Below are 15,818 nucleotides of genomic sequence, written 5' to 3'. Positions count from 1 at the left end.
CTGTGAATGGTAGGACACAGTTATTAGGCAGCAACTGTTCCTTATCTAACACGTCATTCCTATTCTCCTGACCTTACTCAAGACTGCCAACTGAAGCTTATCCAAACTCTGCTACACAAAATGGAATAAAATCCTTAGCCAATTATACCTACAACCCTAACATTTTTTGACTGTTAGCTTAATGGAAAAGGGACAGAAAAACGAAGCTTGAATAGAAAAATCTAGATCTGGGGGCACCTGGGTGCCTCAGATGGTTGAGTCCAAGTCTTGACTACAGCTCATGAGGTCATGACATCAGTTTGTGAGACTGAGCCTTGTGTCAGGCTCCACACTATCAGCATGTAGCCTGCTTGGGATTCGCTCTACCAGTACCCTACATGCACATGGGTCTCTGTTTCTCTCTCAAAACTAATAAACATTAAAAAAAAAGAAAAATGACTGGTATGTGAATTATACAATCAATGAAAAAATTAATTCAACCCAGATCTTACCTAAAACCTGGCCAGCAATCATTCTTCCATCCTCTCCTGCCACAGCAGCCCGGGCATTTCTCTCATTAACATACTGAACGAAGGCAAAGCCCTTATGAACAGAGCAACCCACAATTTTGCCATATTTTGAGAAGATTGCCTCCACATCAGATTTCTTGACCACAAGAGTGTTGAGATTCCCGATGAATACACGGGAGTTCATGGAGCGAGGATCTGTCTTGTTGGTAACATTGCTTGCCATGGTCTTTGATGATACGGTTGTTCACAAAGCCGAAAAGCTGGAAGGAAAAAAAAATGCGTTCAGGTGAAAAGGAGATAAAAACAAAATACTCCTCGATGAAACTTTCTACTCCTTATTTTGAACCACTGTGACTAGAGTATCAGTCAACCAAAAGGACTGTCATAGCAGCAAGTTATTGAGAGGAGAGCTCCTGAATATATGTATTCTTATAAAAATTTAGCTCCCTCTTCCCCAAGTCTATCCCATGAGGGGCTGGGGGGGGGGGGTCCTCTTCAGAGACTACTAGTAACACAATCACGGACATTATTAATTTTAAGTGACCATCTCTGTTCTAAAGTCCTGAAGCAAATTCGAAATCCTTAAGCTTTCTACTACAAATTTCTCAGATTTGTAACCTTACCCCTCATACTAACCTAACCATTCCTTGCCACGTATAAAGAACTCCAGCTTCTTGCACAGTGCTATTACTAAAACGAGTCTCAACTATTCCAAAGATACATAAAACTCTGAATTCTGCCCACAAACAACCATTCTTTAGCTAGATAAATGTGGGCAGCTGACACCCTCAAGTATAATTAACCTTATTATACTAAAGCAATATATAGACCCAACTCATTCACTCTGGAACTAATATGCCAGAGGTATCTCCAGTATCAGTACTAGCACTTTACACAATGTACTGACTCTTGACCTACTTTACTTTTTATGTGATAATCTACAAAATACAGTTGGGACATTTACTACTAGATGATGATGATGATAAAACTAGTAAGTAGAACACTGCATGAATCAAAAGGGGACCAAGAAAACTACTTTCCTCAGACTTTTTTCAAAACAAAAATTATCTTTATGTATGTTATAAAGGTTCAATCACAATTACATGGAGATTCATGATACTACCATCTTAGGTCTTTTTTTTATGTGAGAAAAGTTTTGACATTCTTTAAGCTTTTTTATCCGCTGCCCCTTCCCACTCCAACTACCAAACTGAAGATGAACCCACTTTAGATTTAGAGTAACATTCTTAAGATTAATTTTTCCCCATTCATCCTTTTGAAACTCAAATCAGATATCAGGCTCTTTCCAATCCTCAGGAGAAATCATGACAAACTAGTTCTCATGGATTATGTAAAAATATATTCTATATATGTATGTTAGCAAAACAGTACAACATCATTTATACAGACCACTGGTATTTTTTTTTTTTTTTGGACCACTAATATTCTGACCCTTAAAACACCTAGTCCTTTCAAACAGTACTGATTTCTGTTTTAATTTTCTTTACATTTATTTATTTTTGATAGAGACAGAGCACCGGTGAGGGAGGGGCAGAGAGAGGAGGAGACACAGAATCGGAAGCAGGCTCCAGGCCTCGAGCTGTCAGCACAGAGCCTGATGCTGGGCTTGAACTCACAAACCATGAGATCATGACCTGAGCCAAAGTCGGACGCTTAACCGACTGAGCCACCCAGGCGCCCCACAAACAGTACTGATTTTAAAGCTGCCAAAACCATTTTTCCCTCCTAGCCATTCTAAAATTCAAGAAATTGTCTTTATTTGATTTTGGTTTCTAAATTATAGCTTTATAAACAGTTCTTAAATTTTAAGACTAAGAAATAAAAATTTATCAAACAGCAGTCGTGAGAGTCGTGAACACATTTTCAACTCTAAGTGTGAGTGCCAGAAAGCCTTAGAACACCAAAAACAAAAATGAAATGAAAGGCGTAACTGGTTTCAAATGTTACTGCTGGCTATTAAAGTTTCCTATTATTGTAAATGGGGACAACTTAAGCCAGGTTTCTACAAATGTTTATCATGAGAAACAAACATATATTCTACATGTTATGGTAAATAATAATAAATACAGGAAAAAAATCTTCCTGGGTTTAATTAGAAATTACCTGTAAGGGAAAAGAGGATGGTTCTACATGCTATCAGTATACTGAACAAGAGGGTAAACCACCAAACAATGGACATTAATGCCTGCTTCAAATATACTCCTTGGAACCACAAAACAAATGGACTTATATGACCGTTTTTCCAATTTTCACAAAGATGGTAGGTATATAGCTTGTACCAATCTAGAAATATAGAATTCATTATATATAAAGAATGCCACTGGGCATTACGGATTAATTCTTAAGCAACTCCATTTGGAAAGGCCAGTAAAGAAACATCCAGACACAAATAAGAAGGTGGTAACTTTGGGTGCCATCTCTGAGTTTAAGAATATGATTTTATCTTTTAGGTGATTATATATGGTTTCTAAATTTGCTACAAGAATCATGAATTGTTAACAGAAAAATAATATATTGACCTCAACTTCAAAGGCTTGGCTAAAGTGAATGGTATAGCTTTCAATGCCCATACTCACTGTAAGGATTTAATCAAAATATGAGCAATAGTAAAGACAAATGAACCCACAAAGATTCATTAATCCCAGTTCAAGGACAAACACATCTTCCTAAAAAAAAAAAGGGTTAGTACAAATAAATACATTTTTTCACTGAACATGTATCTGAGAAGTACGAGCTACCAAGGCTACTTCAGAGGAAAAACAGCAACAGCTACAATTCCTCAGAGTTTACACTCTAGTAATACTACTGTTTAATATTTTATTGAAAGGGCCCCGGGTAGCTCAGTCAGTTAAGCATCCAACTTTGGCTTGGGTCAGGATCTCATAGCTCGTGGGTTTGAGCCCCATGTAGGGCTCTAGGCTGACAGCTCAGAGCCTGGAGCCTGTTTCAGATTCTGTGTCTGTCTCTCAGATATAAACAAACATAAAAAAAAAAAAAATTATTGAAGAGAGGAACAGATTACCCAAAATTTTACCAATTTTACAAATATAAATTATCTCAGTTCACATTTCACCCTACCTCTAATCCTTAAGGTACCTTACCCCTGAAATCTCTGTTGGGGAGGTAGGGATGGATAGTGACCAATATCCCAAATGCAAAGAAACTATTGGGAAAAAACAGATTCTCAAAAGAAAGCACCAACAGCAGAGCATAGTTTTTGATCTTTCTGAATCCCCAGATAAAAGCAACTAGATTGTGAGCTTTAGTGTCAAGGTACCCCAATGAAAATGCCAAAATGCCAGGCTGGTAAGGAAGCCAACGGCCCATGCAACAGCCCACGTGGGGGAAATAGACTCAGGAATTGAAGAATCCCCAAATATCCATTTACTGGATAGCCAAGGGAACCAATTTTAAGAAAAGCAGTTGAAACAGTGTGTTTCCTGTTCCAAGTGTAGGTGAGTACAAGGCACTATTGTAAAAATCTCTAGGTACCAGAGCCTCTACAAAATCTCAAAACTAAGAAGCCCTCTATGTGCACCATTCCATTCTCAATCACTTTCCAACCTCCAAAAGTTAACTATCGCTTTTTTTTTTTTTTTGGTGAAGGCTTCAAGCCCAGCACAGAGCCCTAAGCAGGGCCCGAACTCAAAATCCTCAAATCAAGACCTGAATTGAAATCAAAAGTCGGATGCTCAAAGGACTGAGCTACCCAGGTGTGCCATATCACTTTCTTTTCAAAATAATTCTATCACGTTGATGTATATCCCTAGTTAGTAGTCTTACCCATTAAAGCGAATTTGATGTGTCTTTTATGGCTTCTTTTAGATATGTTCCTCTTCCATCCCTTTAACTCAAAACAACTTCTTTGAAGAGTACGGGGTATTCAAACCTCAAGTTTCCCAGTCTGGATTTCCCATAATTTCATACTCTTAGTGCAATTACACACACACGTCTTTTTTGTGATATTACTGCTTAAATTCTACCATGACCTAAAATTATAGTATCTCAGGTTTATCTCTAACGTATTACTCAGAATTCATGAGAATATTTTCTCAGTTCTTACATGTTACTAACAGTTGGCCTATGCGGTCTATACTTGTCAGTCAGTTTTGCTGGGTATGAAATTTTATCACTGCATTTTCTTTCCTTAAATATGTGGTTTCATTTACTTCTCAACTGTCACAGTTCATTCCAAGGTGCAAACCTTGTTGGCAGAGTTGTATTTTTATGGACTTTAGTCATTAGAGGTTTTGCTTCCTAATTATTTTTCTCGACCTAACAGAAATGGAACAGACGTAAATGAATTTATTTGAGGCTACATTATGGGTCATAAAGGTTTACACTTGAGTAATTTTTCCTCATTGGGCAGATTTCTCCTAGCTTTTTAAAAATAAGTGCTAGGGGGCGCCTGGGTGGCGCAGTCGGTTAAGCGTCCGACTTCAGCCAGGTCACGATCTCGCGGTCCGGGAGTTCGAGCCCTGCGTCGGGCTCTGGGCTGATGGCTCAGAGCCTGGAGCCTGTTTCCGATTCTGTGTCTCCCTCTCTCTCTGCCCCTCCCCCGTTCATGCTCTGTCTCACTCTGTCCCAAAAATAAACGTTGAAAAAAAATTTTTTTTTTTAAAAATAAAAAATAAGCGCTAGGCAAGAAGATATGGGTGGAAGTGCTGCCTAGCTTAAATAATCAGATCCAAATGCTACAGTCTTCAAGACATACATCAGATTTCAGTATAAAAGCAGTTGCAGAACAAGTTAACTTTTGTTTTACCTTACAAACATCTATAGCATGTTATATTCTACATGCATTTTCGTACAGCAGATTTTTAATTTTTAACTCAGCATTCTAATTACCAGCAATTACAGTCTTTAGACTAATCTGCACATCACTTTAGGTGTGCCTGGCTGGCTCAGTGGGGGAAAGCATGCAACTCTTGATCCCAGGGTGGAGCCTGAGCCCCTCATTGGGTGTAGAGATTCAACAAAAACAAACAACTTAAAGAGAAAAATCTGGCAATTACTTTAAATAATGTGGGGAATTATGATTAAATGTTTAGGTCGAAAAGCAACATATATAACTGTATGGTAAAAGGAAGCACATATATTCACATAAAAGTCACATGCTTACAAAAGATAAAGCAATAATATTTTAAAATGTTGTCCTGTGGGTACTCTGCTTTCGGTTAATGCTTATTATGACCTTCATAGTCTAGTTCCTCAAGCTAGTTTATAAATTCCACAACTTCTCCCATTTTTCTGACAACCAGAAGTTGCTAGCACCTTCTAAATGTTCTGTAATTCCTCATAGATGAAATTAGTCTAGTAACATCCTTAAAGTTTTCTCAGAGAGGGGCTCCTGGGTGGCTCAGTCAGTTAGGCATCCCAACTTCAGCTCAGGTCATGATCTCACGGCCTGTGGGTTCGAGCCCCACATGGGGTTCTGTGCTGACAGCTCAGAGCCAGGAGCCTGCTTTGAATTCTGTCTCTCCTGCCCCACTCATGCCCTGTCTTTCTCTCAAAAATAAAGTTAAAAAAATTTTTTTAAAAGTGTTCTCAGAGAAATCATTTTTTTAAAGTTTTATTTTATTTCTAGTTAGTTAGCATATAGTGTTGTATTAGTTTCAGGCGTTATCAGAAAAAATTTTTTTTTTAAAGTTTATGTATGTAGGTAGGGAAGTAAGTAATCTCTATACACCATGTGGGGCTTGAACTGACAATCCAAAAATCAAGAGTCGCATGTTCTTCCAACTGAGCCAGCCAGGCGCCCCACAGAACTCATTTCTAAGTCAAATTCATTCTTTCTTAAACATCTAAATAAATAAAAGTTACACAGAATAAAAAAGGTTCTTTCCTAAAATTAGTTTCAAAGAGTAAAAAATGAGGGGCGCCTGGGTGGTTCAGTCGGTTTAGTGTCTGACTTTGGCTCAGGTCACAATCTCACAGTCCGTGAGCTTAAGCCCCAAATCGGGCTCTGTGCTGACAGCTCAGAGCCTGGAGCCTGCTTCCCATTCTGTGTCTCCCTCTCTCTCTGCCCCTCCCCCACTCATGCTCTGTCTCTGTCAAAAATGAATAAAAACATTTAAAACAATTTTTATAAAAAAAAAAGTAAAATGAACAGGGTAGACTTCTGAAATGATTATGTTCCCTGGATACTCTGCATCCTGTTTAATTCACTGCTGAAGATTTAAATAGATCTGGTTTCCAGAAGAGCAGAATTCGAACACAGTAAATACAATGGAAGGAAAGAATGAATATTTTCCTAAAGGTTATCTGGGTTGTAGCACTCAAAACTAGCACAGATGCACATGCACGCAGGTGTTTGCATACTACATACTTTACATATATATTTTTATCCCAAAGAATCTAAGGCATGTTTTATCTGGTAAGTAAATCTAAACTAGGACTACTCAGTTACCTTTATTGCATTACACCAAAGGATCTATGTGTCTGATCATAGGCTTTATGCTGAAGCAATAAAACCAAGAGATTTTAGTGGCAGTGATGGACAAATATTTAAGACTTGTGGATATAGAAATGTTTCTATTCACACTCCTGCCATTTCAATTATATCCTAAAACCAAAAAAAAGGTAAATAAAATCTCCATCTGTTTGGAATGCAAACAAACTTGTCAAATTTTATTTCAACTGTTCATTCTCAGGTTTGCACTATCCCGGTTCTTTGCCCTCTTGAGACCAACCTAACTTGGGACTGCCAATCTAACTAAAAATTTGGGAGATGTTTATAATGACTACTCCATCTCTCAAGTTCACATTAAATGTCAAGTAAATTCTGCTAGGAAGAGGGGCAGCAAGGGGAGATGCAGATTACACTCTCTGATTATGAAGAGTTTCAAATGGCCCAAAAACATAGGTTATGAAGGTCCTTGACTTTGCTGGGAGCTGGCCCAAAACAAATTTATAACTGGAACCAAGACTTTAGCTCCCTTGCTTTTACGTCTGGGACACCAGAACTGTACCTTTAGTGGAAAAGGACTGGAAAGATAAATGCTTGACAAAACTGTGCCACTCATTCAGACTGTGTTTAGTATCACAGTAGTAATATTTAGGCATATTTACTACAAACAAAAATCCCAGCAGCAGAAAGTTAAGTACACAAGCCATAAGGTTTCTACTTAAGATTTCAGCCAATCCTCACTTTTGAATGTCCCCTCTCTGTAAAGAGAGCTTTCATACTATTTTCTTCTTTTCCCATCTTATATTCTAATAAACTTTTGCCAGCTGCTCAAAAAAAAAATTTCAGCTAAACCTCTACCTGCTTACCTTATACACCTATACTAATCACGTTTAAACTTGCTCACAGCACATTACCTTTTACTCCACAAAAAAATAAATCAAAGACAACATCTGTATGGCTTATCAGATGTCAAATCATACTAAGAAAAATAACTTGCCTCAAACTAGAAAATTCAGAACTCTGCCTTAAAATTTTCTTTACTACCCTTTAACTACCCTATACATCCAATTCAAATTAGATACATGACTAATGTTATTTCCCATCTTTCTTTCAATATAAAAAGAAAGTATCACTAGATGGCAGCAATGAGTTGGCATTTTTAAAAATACATGACTAAATCTGGAGTGTAAAGATTTTCTACTTCACACCGCCTTTCACAATTTCTTGACAAAGTTTCTTTTTCCGATACTATAAATTTCTCTGCCCAATTAGAGTGTCGTCATCTACACTAAGTTGTCCTCCTTTAACAATCCTAAGCTCTTATTTTGCCCCTTTATAAATCACTTGTCCCTCTTGGTTCCTTCTTACTCAATCTGGCCCCCTTTCTTTGTTCTCTGCCTGTTATCTTTATTGCATTCAATTATTTACCTCTGGCCAACAATGAACTGTCCATCTGTCTGCAAAAAGAACAGTATACTTTATTTTTAAGACATTTTCAGGTCACAAAAAGGGACGCTAGCCATTTTTAGATAAGCTATTCTAACCGCTATGTCTAAGAATTAAACTAAGAATACTCAAGATATTATAAATTATAGGGAGAAATAGATAATTCAATAAATGGTAGCACACAGCCATCTAAAAACAAACTCAGAAAAAAAATAAAAAAAAAATAAAAACAAACTCAGTACACCAAAATAAATTATAAATGGGTCAAAATTTAAATGTAAAAAATTATATATGCAATTGTCAAAACCTCAACACAAAACATGCAACAGTCCCAAAAAGTATGAAGAGAAAATAAAAGGCAGGAAACTCAAATCATTTAAAATCAAATGTTTTAAAGAAAAACATACTGAAATGAAAAATTTTAAAGATACTTCTTAAAACTGTTAGATTGGTAAAGATTACATCAATTTAAGAATTGATTCAGACGACTATTGATGTATGCTAAAATCACTGGGCAAAAGCTTGTTGAGTAGAAACAGGATTTACATGATCTCAAAGTATTACCAAAAAGAATACGATTTTAACAGGAAAAATGTACTTTTACAATGGGAGACATAAATGCCACCACTTAAACCAACTGATCTGACATATGCCTGCTGACGTAACAAACACATCACCTATGCAATATTCTTGGTAAAATACTTGAACCTATACATACGGAAACAATCAATTTCAAGTTTGTAGAGACATTATACAACAATACAAATGATTGAAACTCCTCAAAAATAAATACATACATACAAAATAGGGAAAAGGAAGGACTTTCCTAGATTAAGAAAGCAATGTATGAACCTTGACTGGATAGGGAACATTTTTTGGTGACAACTAGAGAACTTTATTATGGACTGTACACAAGAGAATATTGAATATTATATATTATTTTGATAATTATGTGATGATACATACTTTCTTCTTACAAGGTGAAGCCACATTCAAGTTCCTAAGTGAAGTATCATGCCTAGAATTTTAAAATTATTCAGGAGGGGGAAAAAAATGCAAATAGAGAACAAACATGGCAATCTAAGAAGCAGCTACCAGAACCAAGCACAAGGCTGGAACACAGATGGTGTATTTTACATGTGTAGTATTACCTGTTCCAAAGTTTCTTAAAGCTAGTTTAGGCAAATGGGAAAATGATATATACAAGGTCACACACTTTAACAAGTTCCCAGAAAATAACAAAATTACATTTTTCTTAGATTTACTAATATAACAATGATCATCCAATTGGATGAAGAGAAATAGCATTTCCTCTGCTATAGCTAAGTAAACCAGTACATGTTTCTATAGGTTCCTTTGAAAATACTTTATTATTTAAAAAAAATTTTTTTAATGTTTATTTTTGAAAGAGAGAGAGAGACAGCATGAGCCGGAGAGGGGCAGAGAGAGGGAGACCCAGAATATGAAGCAGGCTCCAGGTCCTGAACTGTCAGCAAAGAGCCCGATGCGGGGCTAGAACTCACAAGCCGCCAGATCATGACCCGATTGAAGTCGAAAGCTCAACCGACTGAGCCGCCCAGGCGCCCCTGAAAATTCTTAATTAAAGTTAAGTGCCAAGCAACGGGTAGGTCTATATACTTGCATTAATTAAGCAACTGACAATGTTAAATTAATTTCAGGTCATCCTATTTGGAACTGAAAATGAGAAACTTTGACGCCTGTAATTTTTATAGATCCCTAAAACAAAAAACATTAGATAACCCCCTAATAAAAACATGTTGTAGAAAACTAAGCGAAAAACACTTACAAAATAAATGCTCTAAAACTACATATGGTAACAATTCTACATTGCTAAAAACCTATAAATATATAAAATACATACTATGAAAAAAATATAGAGATGTACAGGTACACCCATAGCGAAGAGACAGAAAAATGGACGAAGATAGCAAATATTAATAGTGATTATCTTTGCTGATGCTTTAAGTATTTTCTTTACATGTTTCCTTCAAATTTTAATAAACATTTTTATAATAAGATTGTTCCTGTCAAAGTATAAATAGGTAATGAAATACAATAACAAATTTTAAACTGTAGGTTTTAAAAATATTCCCAGAATCTCTAAGATGAAAAAACTAAATCATGTAGTTCAACAGCCTCACAATTCTTCAGAACATGTTAAAATCCCCTAACATCCTTGCTCACTCACTAATAATCTATCTAGCTTCTTGAACTGCCACCAAAGTCAAGGAATCCACAATTTAAAGATACTCAACTCTAAAACCTAACTGGCTTTTAACTAATTTCTTTAGTTCCTTCTTCCCTTGTCTCTTCATTAGCATTAAAATTTTCTTTTTAACATAAATCATCTTATTCAAAGTGCTGTCTATCCTCACCATCTGTGAAAATAAGAAGTCCCATGCAACAATTTAATCTGTCAATGTCCCTTTGAACATAGTAGCAGCCCAAATTTGGTTGCTCTTTCAAGAATGGAATACACTCTGGATGCTATCCAGATGCTAGTGCTTCTGCTAATAACTTTTGTATTGTCAACATATGCACAATTCATAAAGTAAAACCTAATTCTTACTCATTAATATAACGCTAACTTCCTATTTGTATGACTACAGAGTTGGGTCTCTTTACATCTAGTACACGGTTTTACACTTCGAATACCATTTCATCCTATTTAAAAAAAAAATTTTTTTTTAACGTTTATTTATTTTTGAGACAGAGCATGAACGGGGGAGGGTCAGAGAGAGGGAGACACAGAATTCAAAGCAGGCTCCAGGCTCTGAGCTGTCAGCACAGAGCCCGACACGGGGCTCGAACTCACGGACCGCGACATCATGACCTGAGCCGAAGTCGGCCGCTTAACCGACTGAGCCACCCAGGCGTCCCTCATCCTCTTTAGACCTATTTCAATGACCCTTGTTCCAGCCTGAAGTGTCAGATTCGGATTTTAAGTATTAAAATATTAACAGTCACTTACAATTACATATCCTTCACTGATTTGTTCAACATACCCTGAGGAATCTTGCCCAAATCACTTAGAGAAGTTTAATAAGATTAACACAATTTTCCTTCCATAGCACAAGATTTTTTCTATGTCACATTAGTTTTTAAAACAATGACAACCAAAAGTCAATCTCAACTGACAAATGCTTCTGCGTATTTTCTGTATTCTGATCAGCCCTATCCTGGTTTAGGTTTGAACAGGACCTGAGTCAGTAACTTTAAAAATTGCAAATTAAAAGTTTAGGTAAACACTGTTTTCAAAAAAAATTTTTTTTTAAACCAAAATGGAAGATACCTATCCCCACAAGTTCAAGCCATGGCCACCATGACCAAATTTCACTTGCAATAGTGACTAACGAAAACTTCCTAAATAGAACATAAAAATACAACACATTCCCACAATAAAATACAAAAATAACGAAAAATAAAAGTTACAAAAAACCGTAATGTCTATTTGTCCACAATTCAAGTTCTTAATAACATACACAAAAATGCATGAAAAGAATACATCCTAATGGTCAAGAGCTCTGAGACTAGGGTCAGACTTGTTTCACTTTCAAGGTCAACCCCTTTGAATAGTGTACACCACCCTTTGGGAAGCCAATTCCTCCAAAAACCAGACATTTCAACAGTAAAATCAGTATCATTGACAGTATGTCTCATTGGTGAGGTAGGAGGCATAAACAAAGTACAGGAAACATTGACATGGTCCTTGGCACACAGGAAGTGTTGCTGCTGCAGCTGCTGCTACTACTACATCATTTACTATTATTGGTAAATACCAACAACAACAAAAAAATGGGCCAAGGACACAAACAGGTTATTAGCAAGTACTACTAAAGGTTTAAGGAGATTTTTTTAATTCAACATCACTATAATGAAAACATAAATGAAATCAATTACCATACTTCATTTACCAAATAAGCAAAAATATTTTAAACTTGGAATGGTCGTATTTATACATTTTTTCTATGAATTGGTTCCATTATTTTCAGCGGACAATGGGACTTTTTTTTATCAAAAGCCTTAAACCTGTACACATTCTTTGGCTCAATCTCACTTTTGAGAACTCATCTGAAGCAAACAAGGATTTGGACATATTAACAGTGAAAAATTAGAAAATAAGTGCCTGACAATATAGGACTGGCTTAATGAATTTCAGTACATCAATCTGATTAATACAAGCAGCAACAATTATTTAAAAATAACAACGTACTGACATTGAAAGATGTTCAAGATGCTAAGGAGCACACATGATATACAGCTGTCCCATGAACAACACAGGAGGAAAGGGGCACCAACGTCCCCACTGTGCAATAAAAAAGCCAAATGGAACTGGACTCCCCAAAAACTGCTGACTGGAAGCCTTACCAATAAGTTAACACGTATTCTGTGTATGTTATATACTGCATTCTTACAATAAGCAAGAGAGGCACCTAGGTGACTGTTTGTTAAGCTTGATTTTGGCTCAGGTTATGATCTGATGGTTTTGAGATCCACTCCTGCCTTAGATTAAGATTCTCTACCTCCCCCCATCCCCCGTTCACATGCTCCTTAAAAATAATAAGGAAAAAAGTTACTAAAACCTAAGAAAAGGGGCGCCTGTGTGGCTCAGTCGGTTGAGCATCCGACTTTGGCTCAGGTCATGATTTCATGGCTTGTGAGTTCGAGCCCTGTGTCGGGATCTGTGCTAACAGCTCAGAGCCTGGAGCCTGCTTCCCATTCTGTGTCTCCCTCTCTCTCTGCCCCTAATCCACTTGCATTCTGTCTCTGTCTCTCTCAAAAATAAATACTAAAACAAAAATTTTTTTTTAAATCCTAAGAAAAATGCTTATAGTATTGCATTTATATTTTAAAAAACCCACATGGGGGCGCCTGGGTGGCGCAGTCGGTTAAGCGTCCGACTTCAGCCAGGTCACGATCTCGCGGTCCGGGAGTTCGAGCCCCGCATCGGGCTCTGGGCTGATGGCTCAGAGCCTGGAGCCTGTTTCCGATTCTGTGTCTCCCTCTCTCTCTGCCCCTCGCCCGTTCATGCTCTGTCTCTCTCTGTCCCAAAAATAAATAAACGTTGAAAAAAAAAAAATTAAAATAAATAAATAAATAAATAAATAAAAAAATAAAAAACCCACATGTAAGTCGAACCATACAATTCAAATCTGTGTTGTTCAAAGGTCAACTGTAGAAGTTATCTAAATTACTAAGTATTAGACATCTCAGGATGTAGTAACATTCTTAATTTTTTATGTACTTTTTCTTTGATTTTTCTTCAACAACCACATTGCTTTCATAATTCGTCATTCTGCAGAGATAGCTTAATGCAACATTGCAATTCAAGGATTATAATGCACAGCTTGGCCTAGAATAAGCAAAGATTTCTATAACCCACCCTCCCCCCACAAACAAGTTGTAATGGTTGAGTGCTTCCCTTCCACAAAGAGCAATTCAAAACTACATAAAATTTTAGAAAATGGGCATCTCTCAACCAAATTTTTCACTGGATATTGTGTTTCACAAATTCAAGGTATCTCATTAGTAGTCCCAACAGAGACAGGTACTTCTCTCCACATTTCAACCTTCATAATCAACTGTTGGCATTATTAAACAGTTACCTGTCAGTTTCAGTCAGTTACATCTGACTTAAGGAAATAAGGGGGTAAGGTAATGCCTGGCTGGCTCAGTGGGTAGAGCATGTGACTTGATCTGAGTTGTGGATTCAAGCCCCATGCTGGGTGCAGAGATTACTTAAAAATAAAAGAAAAAAAAAAGCAAACCTCAGCATTTTAGAAGCGTATTGTATTGTTCTTAAGTGTTTTTTCATTTATTTTTGGGAGAGCCAGAGCATGAGTGGGGGAAGGGCAGAGAGGGAGACACAGAATCAAAAGGAAGTTCCAGGCTGAGCTTGTCAGCAGAGCCTGACACAGGGCTTGAACCCACAAGATGTGAAATCATGACCCGAGCCGAAGTCAGATGCTTAACCGACTGAGCCACCCAGGCAATCCCGTTTGTTTTTCCTAAAAAAGGGAAGGCTGCTACTTTCATTTATTTTTGAGAGAAGGGTGCCTGGGTGGCTCAGTGGGTTAAGTGTCTAGCTCTTGGTTTCAGCTCAGGTCATGATCTGGTTCATGGTTTCAAGCTCTGTGCTGACACTGTGGAGCCTGCTTGGGATTCTCTCTGCCCCATCCCCACTTGTTCTGTCTCTCACAAAAATAAACAAAAAATGATCTGAGGGAGAGAGACAGTGAGAGAAAGAGCGTGCGCACAAGAGTGGGGGAGAGGCAGAAAGAGAGAAAGAGAGACAGAGGAGGGGGAGAGAATCTCAAGCAGGTTCTATGCTGTAAAGAGCCTGATGTAAGGCTCCATCCCATGAACCATGAGATCATGACATGAGCCAAAATCAAGAGTCCGACCCTTAACCTACTGAACCACCCAGGCGCCCCAAAGCCTATCATATTCTTTTTTTTTTAATATATGAAATTTATTGTCAAACTGGTTTCCATACAACACCCAGTGCTCATCCCAAAAGATGCCCTCTTCAATGCTCATCACCTACCCTCCTCTCCCTCCCACCCCCCATCAACCCTCAGTTTGTTCTCAGTTTTTAAGAGTCTCTTATGCTTTCGCTCTCTCCCACTCTAACCTCTTTTTTTTTTTCCTTCCCCTCCCCCATGGGTTTCTGTTAAGTTTCTCAGGACCCACAAAAGAGTGAAAACATATGGTATCTGTCTTTCTCTGTTATAAACCTATCATATTCTTTTTTTTTTTAATTTTTTTTTTCAACATTTATTTATTTTTGCGACAGAGAGAGACAGAGCATGAACGGGGGAGGGGCAGAGAGAGAGGGAGACACAGAATCGGAAACAGGCTCCAGGCTCTGAGCCATCAGCCCAGAGCCCGACGCGGGGCTCGAACTCCTGGACCGCGAGATCGTGACCTGGCTGAAGTCGGACGCTTAACCGACTGCGCCACCCAGGCGCCCCAAACCTATCATATTCTTAACTAGACTAGCTTCTACGTAGCAAAACTCCCCTTCAACAAACATCTACTCATTCTGGGAATTTTTTTTAAAATCTTATTCTTGAGAGAGAGACAGAGTGCAAGTGGGAGAGGAACAGAGAGAGGGAGACACAGAATCTGAGCTGTCAGCACAGAGCCCAATGGGAGCTTGAAGTCACAGTTCAGTTCATGACCTGAGCTGAAGTCGGACGCTTAACCGACTGAGCCACCCTGGTGCCATTCTGGGGATGTTTTAAGCCATTTCAAAAAAAGAGGTTCCCAAATCTACAAGTATCAAACAAGTATTACGAGTATGTAAAAGAATGCTTTTCACAGGAAAAGAAATAAGAGCAACATTTCATAATTACTTCAGTAAAGTCAATAAACCTTGACCAAACACTAAAACATCAAGGACACAGGCA

At 37.7% G+C, this 15,818-nt stretch overlaps 1 protein-coding gene across 10 annotated transcripts in view; it reads right to left on the bottom strand.

The window, feature by feature from the left end:
* HNRNPC (heterogeneous nuclear ribonucleoprotein C) overlaps window positions 1-15,818 on the bottom strand; it is a 56,865-nt gene that overhangs the window by 28,499 nt on the left and 12,548 nt on the right. For all 10 annotated transcript variants that reach the window (XM_025918994.2, XM_086710206.1, XM_025918991.2 and 7 more), the window contains one exon: window positions 492-769. In XM_025918994.2, coding sequence (XP_025774779.1) covers window positions 492-732 — 241 coding nt within the window. In that variant the 5' untranslated portion in view covers window positions 733-769. The remainder of the gene's footprint in view (window positions 1-491; window positions 770-15,818) is intronic.

The sequence above is a fragment of the Puma concolor genome, chromosome B3 (genome assembly GCF_028749965.1).
Source record: "Puma concolor isolate L17-30 chromosome B3, mPumCon1.1.hap2, whole genome shotgun sequence".
NCBI classification, from domain to species: Eukaryota; Metazoa; Chordata; class Mammalia; order Carnivora; family Felidae; genus Puma; species Puma concolor.
This window is presented reverse-complemented; position numbering and strand designations above follow the sequence as displayed.